This window comes from Piliocolobus tephrosceles, chromosome 12, assembly GCF_002776525.5.
Source record: "Piliocolobus tephrosceles isolate RC106 chromosome 12, ASM277652v3, whole genome shotgun sequence".
Lineage (NCBI taxonomy): Eukaryota > Metazoa > Chordata > Mammalia > Primates > Cercopithecidae > Piliocolobus > Piliocolobus tephrosceles.
In genome coordinates, this window is record NC_045445.1 from 88,127,586 (window position 1) to 88,138,303 (window position 10,718).

General features: G+C 41.9%; 1 protein-coding gene across 4 annotated transcripts in view; it reads left to right on the plus strand.

Moving 5' to 3' along the window:
• Positions 1 to 5,945, plus strand: part of ZC4H2 (zinc finger C4H2-type containing) — a 112,270-nt gene extending 106,325 nt beyond the window's left edge. For 3 of the 4 annotated variants that reach the window (XM_023198443.1, XM_023198444.1, XM_023198442.1), the window contains 4 exons: positions 348 to 519; positions 2,085 to 2,257; positions 3,129 to 3,291; positions 4,431 to 5,945. In XM_023198443.1, coding sequence (XP_023054211.1) covers positions 364 to 519; positions 2,085 to 2,257; positions 3,129 to 3,291; positions 4,431 to 4,544 — 606 coding nt within the window. In that variant the 5' untranslated portion in view covers positions 348 to 363 and the 3' untranslated portion in view covers positions 4,545 to 5,945. The remainder of the gene's footprint in view (positions 1 to 347; positions 520 to 2,084; positions 2,258 to 3,128; positions 3,292 to 4,430) is intronic. The other variant, XM_023198445.1, reaches the window with a different exon arrangement.
• Positions 5,946 to 10,718: the final 4,773 nt, after the last annotated feature.

Here is a 10,718-nt window from a genome sequence, read left to right on the forward strand (position 1 = left end):
TTTCTTTCTTTCTTTCTTTCTTTCTTTCTTTCTTTCTTTCTTTCTTTTCTTTCCTTCTTTCCTTCTTTCTTTTCTTTCTTTTCTTTCTTTCTTCTTTTTTGTAGATATAAGGTCTCACTATGTTGCCCACGCTGATTTCAAACTCCTGGGCTCAAGTGATCCTCCTGCCTCTGTCTCCCAAATTGCTGAGATTGCTGGCATGAGCCACTACACCTGGCCTTCTTTTTTGAGATGGACTGCCTGGAGAGGAGGAAGCTTGGAAAGATGGCTTAGAAAGAAAATGCTGGCTCCATTTCTGTTTTCTCCCTTCTTTTGCTGACCTGTTTCCTGCTTTTTGCAAATTGCAGGAACAAGACCCTGCAGATGGAGAAGATCAAGGCTCGTTTGAAGGCGGAGTTTGAGGCACTTGAGTCAGAGGAAAGGCACCTGAAGGAATACAAGCAGGAGATGGACCTTCTGCTACAGGAGAAGATGGCCCATGTGGAGGAACTCCGACTGATCCATGCTGACATCAATGTGGTACGTGGCTGCCTGGAGCCTATCTCTAAAGCCCTTGAGAAAGTGGTAGTGGTGAATGATAGGACCTCTCCTTGAGATGTGACTTTGGCCAAGCTCGGGGACCAGGTATCAGTGCAGGCTGTGGTGGTGTGGAAGAATTCAGGAGTTCTAAGGTCCAGCCCTGGCTCTGTCACTAACTGACTGTATATCACTGGACAAGTCCCTTTTCTCTGGGCCTCATTTTCCCTCTCTGCACTATAAGAGGGACTCAGTACCCTCTAAATGTACTGATTTGATGTGCTCTCATTCTGAGATTCTGGGAGTTGAGAGCTGGTCTTGGGGAAAAGCAGAGCAGGCAGCTGCTTCTGAAATGTAGTTTAAAGCACTCCAAGCTTTCAATCAGACCAAACAAATCATTTCTACCTGCTACCAAAGTGGGGCTTCCTCATTGGTATCTCCTTTGGAAACTGTTGGAACATGGAATATGAACTGTCTGCTAAGGTGGTAAGCTCCCCTCTTTTGGAGTTATTCAAGCAGCATCTTAATGGATACTTGTATGAGCTGCTGTACTGATGATTCCTTCACAAGGAAGGAGGTTGGCGGTGCTGACCAGTAAGGTCTCTTCAAACCCTTATCGCCTATAACAATGAGGAATATATTTTTAAATTTACTTTCAAAGGAACTAAGTTTATATTTCTTGGAAACTCATTTCTGTGGCAATACTCATTTTCTGATGTTGTCAGATCTAGGATCATAAAGGAATTATGAATGAGGTTTGGACAGTAAGCAATTGGGATTTTCTGTGTTAGAGATCACAGAATTCTAGATCTCGTAAAGTATTGACAGTTTGGCTGCCAGCTAACCAATGATGCAGGGCCAGTTAAATGAGGAAGATATTTGCCAGAAGGGCTAAGAATATAGGCCAGTGGATCTCAAACTTAAGCATGCATCAAAGTCACTTTGAGAGCCTAAGACACATATTGTTAGACTCCACCCCCGATTTTCTGACTTTGTATGTCTTAGGTGGAGCCTAAGAATATGCATTTCTGAGTCCCCAGGTGATGCTGATGCTTCTGATCCCTTGGCCACATTTTGAGAATCACTGATCTAGGAGAAAGACTGCTGGCCTGGGAGGTGGAAGCCCTAAGTCTTTATGCAGCATTTGCCACTAAGAAGTATTTCCCCAGGAAAGTCCCTTTTTTCTCTTTGAGCCTCAGATTTCTGTAAAATGGGAGTAAGGTGGACTAAATGAGCTCTGAAGGACATTCCAGCTCTAAGATACTATATTTGAAGAATACCATTTATTTAGTAGTAAATACTAAATGTAGCCCCTTTACTGAGTGCTTTATATGAATTCTATCATTAAATCTTCACCAAGATTGTATGAGTTAAGCACTAGATTATCACCATTATACAGATGAAGAAACTGAGGCTTGACCAGAGTTACATAGAGAGGACATGGGAGATCAAGGACTTGAATATAGACTGAACAAACTCTGGAGCTTGTTCTATTATTCACTCAGCTATAGAGCCTCTCTGAGAACCTTAGGATCTTTTCTCTGTGCCTGTCCCACTCTATGTTCCAGATGGAAAACACTATCAAACAATCTGAGAATGACCTAAACAAGCTGCTGGAGTCTACAAGGAGGCTGCATGATGAGTATAAGCCACTGAAAGAACATGTGGATGCCCTGCGCATGACTCTGGGCCTGCAGAGGCTTCCTGATTTGTGTGAAGAAGAGGAGAAGCTTTCCTTGGAGTAAGCTACCTGCCCCCAGTCTCTGCAACATACCCTCCCTCCGACACACATACATACCTACGTACCTACACATACATGGGCATGTATACATATACAAAGCCTAACCTGAAAGTCAGAGTGCCTAGTTTTAGTTCCAGGCCTTTCAGTGACTGACTCATTGTGTGATCTTGGGCAAGTCTCTGTGCCAGCTTGTTAAAACAGGAGGAGGATTATTAAACTGGATGAATTACTAGATGAATTAGAACAACTGCTAAGTGGCTTTTTAAATTCTTTGTGTGATATTAACAATACAAAACTATGTCTATAACTCTTAAGATATCATTTCCCAAGTCAGGGTCTAGAAGGGAATATCTAGAAACCTCTAAAAACACAAAAGACTGAGCTTTCCTGGTCTTCAGGGACTAGCCTGGGACTTCATCTCCAGGCTCAGAGTTAAGAACTAGGCTTGCCTTGCAGAGAGACAGAATTTGGCCTGATAGAGGAAACCATTTCCTAAAGGTAGAGCAAGGTGTCTGTGGAGTTTGTGAGCTTCCTTTTCCTACAGATATGTCACCAGAGGCCTTAGGACACTCAATAGGAATACTCAAAACAGCATGAGATAGCATATAGGACTGAATACCCTTAAAGGACCTTGCTAGCTCAAGATTTCTTGGTCTTCTTGGTCTATCAGAGCTAAGGACCAAGAGGATTATCCTTCTCATCAGACATTGGGCCTAGTACCCAGGGACAATAGCCTTGTGCTTAGGAAGGTTTGGGGACCTTCTAGAATGAGCCACAGCTCAACCCTTGGTTATATGGCATGGAGTCTTTAAGAGAAGCAAGGTTCTCATTGCTTTCAGAATGACCTAGCCAGTGTCTCTCATCTTCAAAGTTACTTTGAGAAGCAGAAAGCAGAATGGCAGACGGAACCTCAGGAGCCCCCCATCCCTGAGTCCCTGGCCGCTGCAGCCGCTGCCGCCCAACAGCTCCAAGTGGCTAGGAAGCAGGACACTCGGCAGACGGCCACCTTCAGGCAGCAGCCCCCTCCTATGAAGGTAAGTGAGCTGGGTAAGGGTTGTGGAGGAAGCAGAGTATCCTCCCATGGAAGGGCCGTGGAAGGCTAGTTCTGGGGCTTTGGCCTTGTTTATGCTGGGCCTTCTTTTAATAGCCTTTGCTTGCGACACAGAGGAAGGGGTGACATGGGTGTGCTGTGTTGGACCCACAGGTTTTGTTGCCCCATGTTCCCAGAGGTGTTAGAATGCAGGGATATTTTCAGGCCCTGCTGAAGTGCAATTCTAAAAGTTAGAAATGACTCTTACACAAATATGTAATGAGAATGTATCATAAATGAAGGAACCAGCAGGATTGTAAAGCTGGTTCCAGGAGCATTTGAGGCACAGATATCTATATAGTCAAGAAAGGAGAGGAATGCTGAAACAAATTTGCAAAGTTAGATACAAAACTGGTTTACATCCTACAGGGCAATACAACTGTAACCTTTATAGTTACTGTTTCTTCCAAACAGAAGTAATTTGCATCTCTACTGGGCAAAAGCCATTTGCAGCTTATTAGTGTAACATCACAGAGTCTGGGTCCTAATCAATTGGTAAATAGTCAAACAAAGAGACATTCTTCTAGATCAGGGGTCATCAAACTACAGTCTACAGGTCAAATCTAATCTGTTCTCTGTTTTTGTTAGTTTTATTGGCCCACATGCATGTCTGTGTTTGCAAGGTATTGCAAACAGCATGCATACAAGCTATTGTCTATCACTTCTTTCATGTAAAACATAATTGAGTAGTTGCAGCAAAGATCATATGATGTAAAAAATCTAAAGTATTTGCTATCTTGGCCTTTACAGAAAATGTTTGTTGACCCCTTTCTAGAAAATTAAATAGTCCTTAAGTGGGCCTGTTAGACAATGTTTCAGTATAATGATGAATAGATGTGTAGTTCTCATTTTGCCTTACTTTCTAGTTTTGTATACTTTTCCTCAACACCCTTCTCTGAACTGGGTTATATCCTTCCTTCCCATCTTCCATGGTATCTAAGAATATTTGAGTCTACTCACTGATTATTGCTCCCTTCTGATGGGAAATCACTTTGCTTTCTGGGCCCCTGGGGAATCAGAAGTCTAAGCTGTTGCCTGGAAGAATCTGACCGCTAACTTTCTTTTTCCTGTGTCCCTCACCAGGCCTGCTTGTCATGTCACCAGCAAATTCACCGGAATGCACCTATATGCCCTCTATGCAAGGCCAAGAGTCGGTCCCGGAACCCCAAAAAGCCGAAACGGAAGCAGGATGAATAAAGAAAGGGAGAGCACATGAAGCATTGCTAATTATAACCCCTCACCTTGACCAGAGTCATTGATGTCCTGATGTGAAACAACCCTTGCCCAACCCCACGAAGTCTCCTATTTAATGTGATGGAAGCACAACCCCTCTCTCACTTTGCTCCTATTTCTTTCTGCTCTTGGGATTTCCGGTTTAGGAAGAGATGTGGTTCAGGTGCTAAACAGTGTGTCTGATGATCCCTTCTCTCCCACTCACATTTCAACCCCTGCCCTTGTTTGGAGCTAAGGGAAGGGCAAAAGGCTCAGATATGATTCTCTATCTCTTGTGCCTGAGGCATGGAGCCTAAGGAGCTATAGGGTCTGAGGGGCAGAGGAGGCCCATATCTTATTTCAGGTAAAGGACCCAGTATTTCGCCTCCTTGTACTTTTGCCTTAGGTTCTGAAGGGACAATAGTCTTCATGTTGGATTCTCCAACAGGCTGGGTGCATGTATCCCCCTACTCCTACCCTCATCTCATCCTTAAGGCCCAGAGGTAGCCTGGACAAGCCCTCCTTTTCATAATCATTTGGGAGGCCTGGTTGTAATTCTTTAGCTTGCTCCACTTCTGTCTCCCAGATATACTAAAATTCTTAGGTACTAGGCTGTGTGTCTTGGGATCTTAAGATCAGTGAACCTTTCCCCAATATCTAGTCTTTGCAAATTCTAGTAGAAGATTCCACAGTGAAATCAGTGAGCCAGACCAACTCTACATCTCCTGCGTAACCTACTGCCTAAGTCATTAGGGCTAAGGGCTGGGCTGTAGGGGCTTCCTTAGGCTGAGAGGGTCCCCAGGCTGACATCTGTGTTGGCTTTTGGTCAGAACCATTACTCTGGCACATGCTCAATGGTATATTGCAGGGAGGAGAGGAGTAGATTTAGATTAGAGTAAATGCCAATCATTTTACATATGAAGGTGGGTGGGACTTTCCTTCCATTCATCCCTTGCTGTCTTGGGTCTGACTTTTTCTGTAGCCTCAGCTCAGGACAGCTGCTGGCCACTCCTGTCCTGTGGGTTGTGCAGGTGGCCTTTCCTCCCAAAAGAAAAGGCATCAGGCTCTCCAAGCCCCACAGCTCTCCTTTCCACCAAAGCCAGGTTTCCTGGTAAGGTTACTGGAAGATAAGGGATGGGGATGGGGGTTGAATGACAAAAAATTTTAGCCCTAGGTCTCAGTCCCTGGCTGGGGAGGGGGATATTTTTCCTTCCTTGAGTAGTTTTACATTGCCACAGTGTGTATGTGTTCATAATATAAAATGTTCCTCTGCTCTTTGAAAGTAAGAGTGTTGTGTCTGTACAAATCCTTTTAACATGCATTGATTGGAGTAAATTCTGAGTATCTACTGTGTATTGGATAATACAAAAGATGTAATGTCATTTACCTTTCTGGGTAGCTCTTGTTTGCTCTTATTCATTCTACCTTACAAATGAGAAAGCCAGGCACCAAGGCAAATAATTTACCTAATTATCACAATAATTTCCGTTTATTTAGCACCTACTCTGTGCCAGGTCCCTATGCAAGTTGCTCTATATAAATGATTGTATTTGATTTCTAAAACACCTTACAAGCTAAATATTCTTATCACCATTAAAAAAAAAAAAATGCATACTGAACCTCCAAAAACTTAAAAGCTTTTTCAGAGTTAAACAGCTAGTAAGAGGAAATTGCAGGATTTGGAGCCACCTTTGTCCAACTCCAGAGCTCATTTTTTTTTCTACTTCTTCCCCATGATCATTTTTAAGAAAACCTTTCTCCCAGCCTGGCGCGGTGGCTCAAGCCTGTAATCCCAGCACTTTGGGAGGCCGAGACGGGCGGATCACGAGGTCAGGAGATCGAGACTATCCTGGCTAACATGGTGAAATCCCGTCTCTACTAAAAAATACAAAAAAAAAAACTAGCCGGGCGAGGTGGCGGGCGCCTGTAGTCCCAGCTACTCCGGAGGGCTGAGGCAGGAGAATGGCGTAAACCCGGGAGGCGGAGCTTGCAGTGAGCTGAGATCCGGCCACTGCACTCCAGCCTGGGCAACAGAGCGCCAGACTCCGTCTCAAGAAAAAAAAAAAAAAAAAAAAGAAAACCTTTCTCCCTTTTGAAATGGCTTGATGATGAGAGTGGTTGAAATAACTTTGGAACTGAAATCAAGAACTGGGTATCAAATGACCGATTCAGGGACATAAAGGCCTTGTTGCCTGTAGGGATACAATAGGGAACAACTTTGAATGGATATCCCAGCTTCAGAGCTCCCTTAGAGTAAGCTGAGTTTGCCATTAAGACTGCATCACGGATAAGCATCTCCCTCTGTCTGATCCTACTTCTTTACCGCCCCTTCCCTTCCACAGGTGTTGATCCCAAGGGCTCCCCAAGTAATATCCTGTACATTAATCGCTCTCTCTGCTTGTTAGGGAATTCAACAGCTAAATAAAACCTCTCTGTGCCTCAGTGTCCTCTTCTGGAAAATGGGGAAAATATTAGCACTTATTTCATGGGATTGTAAACAAAGTGAGGCACATAGTAAGCACTCGTAAGTATTAACATCCTTTTATCCATGGTGCCTCTGGGTTTAGATAGATTGGAACACTAGTCAAAAATTATACTACTCATCTTCCCTGACATTACCTTATCACCCCAGGTTTTGTATAGCTACAGGCCTTCTTTTGAAGTGGCTCATGCTCACTCTGGGCAAAGAGAGGACACTCATCTCTGCAACTTGGAGTACACCTTAACCTGTATAGGCCTTATTGAGTCCCTGTAAAGTACAGGAGGCCTGGCCATAGCTCTGCATCCTTGGCACAAAGGAGGTCAAGTCTGTCAATTATGTTGTAGTAATGGTAAGAGGTTTTGAACTCTGAGCACCAACAGGCAGGCAAGCCATTTCCTAGGGATGCTTTTGAAGGGGAAGAGAATAATCATGTGTTGAGCACCTACACCTGCCAGCCACTTGGTAGGACACTACTATCTTGTAGTCTTTCTGGTTCATTTATCTATTGCCCTGAAACAAACCACACAAAAACTTAATGGCTTAAAACAACCATCATTTATTTGCTCATGACTCTGCAGTTTGAGCAGAACTTGCTGGGAATGGCTAATTTCTGTTCTGTGTGGTCTTGCCTCAGAAGGCTGTAAGATCCAAGACTGCTGCACTCTCATCTGGCACCTCACCTGGGGTGGCTGGAACAGGAGTGGGCTGGATGTCTTAATACCCACTCCAACCTTTGTAGTCTTTTATCCTCCAGGGCCTCTCTCCATTTGGTATTGCACTTCAATATTCAGACTTTTTACCCTGGCAGCTGGCATCCAAGAAGGTGAAAACCAAAGCAGACTGACTTACCCTTCGCTTCCTTCTTCTCTGTCTCTCTTAACCCCCTTGTATTATTTTTTTCATTATATTTTTGTTCCTTCTCTTATTTGTTTATTCTCCCTTAAGCAAGTCTTGGGTTCACCTGCTCCACTGCACTTAGGCAAAAGAAACACAGACTTTTGAAATAGACAGTCTTGAGTCTGACCTGGCTTTGCCCCTTCCTCCTTTTTGGGCAATTACTTTACCCTTTTTGAGCCTCAGTTTTATCATCTGTAAAAATGGACACATAACACATATAAACAGTAAGGCCTTTTGTGGCATAAAACCAGAAGTCATATAGAAATACTGCCTCTGCATTCTATTGGTCAAAGTGAGTCACAGGGTCAGCTCAGGTTTAAGGGGTAAGGGAAATATACTCCATCTCTTGATGGGAGGAGCTGTTGCCAGCCATATTTACAGACAATCTACCACATTCTCTGACAACAGTATTTTAAGGAAGGTGTCATTAGATTGATGCAAAAGTTGTTGTGGTTTTTGCCACTACTTTCAATGGTAGACACCACATTTACTTTGGTACCAATGTAATATGCGTCCCTTTTTACAGATGATAAAACTGACTCAAAACGGGTAAAGTTGTTGCTTAACAAACAAGTAGGAAGGGGCAAAGCCAGGTCAGACTCAAGTCTGTCAACCTTGAAAATCTGTGTTTCTTTTGCCTAAGTGCAGTGCTGCAGGTGAACCCAAGACCTGGTTAATGGAGAATAAAGAAAGGAAGAAAAGGAACAAAAAATATAGTGAAAAAGAAGACAAGGGGGTTGGGAGAGAGAGAGACACAAGAAGGAAAAGGAAGGTGAATAAGAAGAGTAACAGAAGTAAGACAAGATATCCTTTATATTTGCTTTACATTGAAAGCACTTTCTTCAACATTTCCATTTCATGCTTACTTTGTTCTGTTTGTAAAAATGATGAATTGATGGGTGCTGACGAGTTGATGGGTGCAGCACACCAACATGGCACATGTATACATATGTAACAAACCTGCACGTTATGCACATGTGCCCTAGAACTTAAAGTATAATAAAAAAATAAAAATTAAAAAAAAATAAAAATAGTGATATTGAAAACGTTAACTCATTTGGTGCAGTGGTGTGCACCTGTAGTCACAAGTACTGAGGATGATGAGGCAGGAGTACAACTGGTTCCCAGAAATTTGGGCCAAGCCTGAGCAACATAGCGAGCCCCATCTTAAAGAAAAAAATAATTAAAAAAAGATAACCACCAAATATGTGGCAAATTTTTTGGGGGGTCCACTTCCTTTTTCAACAGTGTTATGTTGTTGAGAAATAGCTGAAATGAGTCAGAACTACTTATGTTGTTTCCTTAATATGTAAGGTGGAAAATGTTTAACATCTTTGACACTCAATTTCAGTAACTGTGAAATGATACCTATATTATATATACACATATATCATTGATTTAATATAATGATTAATAACATACCAACTTATAACAAATATTCTCTATGTATGTAATGTATAATGCTGTCTCTTTATACACAGACACATATGTACTTAATGTGACATAGACATAGACTGATGTTCAATCGAGAGAAGCTAAAATTGCAGTTTTGATTAGTAGGTAAAGGAAAATATAAAGTTACATTTTTAGGTAGGTCTGATTTCAAATGCCAACTATTGACCCTTTTCACCTTTTCCATTACTAATTGGATGAAGACTCTTCAGATTTGATTGCTATACTGGGACCAACATTTAAAATGGAATTTTTGAAATATAATGAGAAAAAGAGCTCCTCATGTGTTTAAGCTTCGATAGCCACACATTTCATCACGCAGCAACTCAGAAGCTTATACAGTCAAATGCAGGTGGAATTATCAATGATACTGTTTCCTTTGTGCAAGAAGAAAACTGGTCTGACAAAAAAACAAAAAGAGAAACAAACAAAAAAAAAAGAAAATGGAACAAAAAACACATTCAAATTCACCAATCAGAAAGCTGACATCATTTAAAGCAAATGAAATGCTTCTTTCCTGTAGCTTTCTTTAACCAATATCTCATTATTCTGATCTCAATTCCATTCCCTGAAGCCATGAGCCACTCTCTTGAGTTTCTGTTTTGTCAACAGGTGATGTAAGAATGAGAATAACATGTGCAGAGATGTCTATCTGATGTCAATAATTTCATTTTAATAAAAATTTGTTTTCCCATTTAAAAAAAAAATGTATTATTAACATACACGTTTTACAGATGAGGCCCAGATAAGGAAACCAACTTACCCAACAAAGATTACATAACAAATTATAAGCAAAGCCATAACTAGAACCTAAGCCTTCCAATCTGGGAATCACTTAGACTGTAGCATTCTCTATATGCCTCACACAGCAGAGATTAATTGTATGCATGTTTTGTGCTAGAGGTGGCTGCCTTTATATATATATATATATATATATGTGTGTGTATATATACATACTTTAAGTTCTGGGGCACATGTGCAGAACATGCAAGTTTGTTACATAGGAATACACATGCCATGGTGGCTTGTTGGACACCTGAACCCATCATCTATTTAGGTATTTAGGTATTTAGGTATTTCTCCTAATGCTATAGCTCCCCTAGCCCCCCACCCCATGACAGGCCCTGGTTTGTGATGTTTTCCTCTCTGTGTCCATGTGTTCTCATTGTTCAACTCCCACTTATGAATGAGAACATGTGGCATTTGACTTTCTGTTCTTCTGTTAGTTTACTGAGAATGGGTTCCAGCTTCATCTGTGTCCCTGCAAAGGACAAGAACTCATCCTTTTTATTGCTGCATAGTATTCCATGGTGTATATATGCCACGTT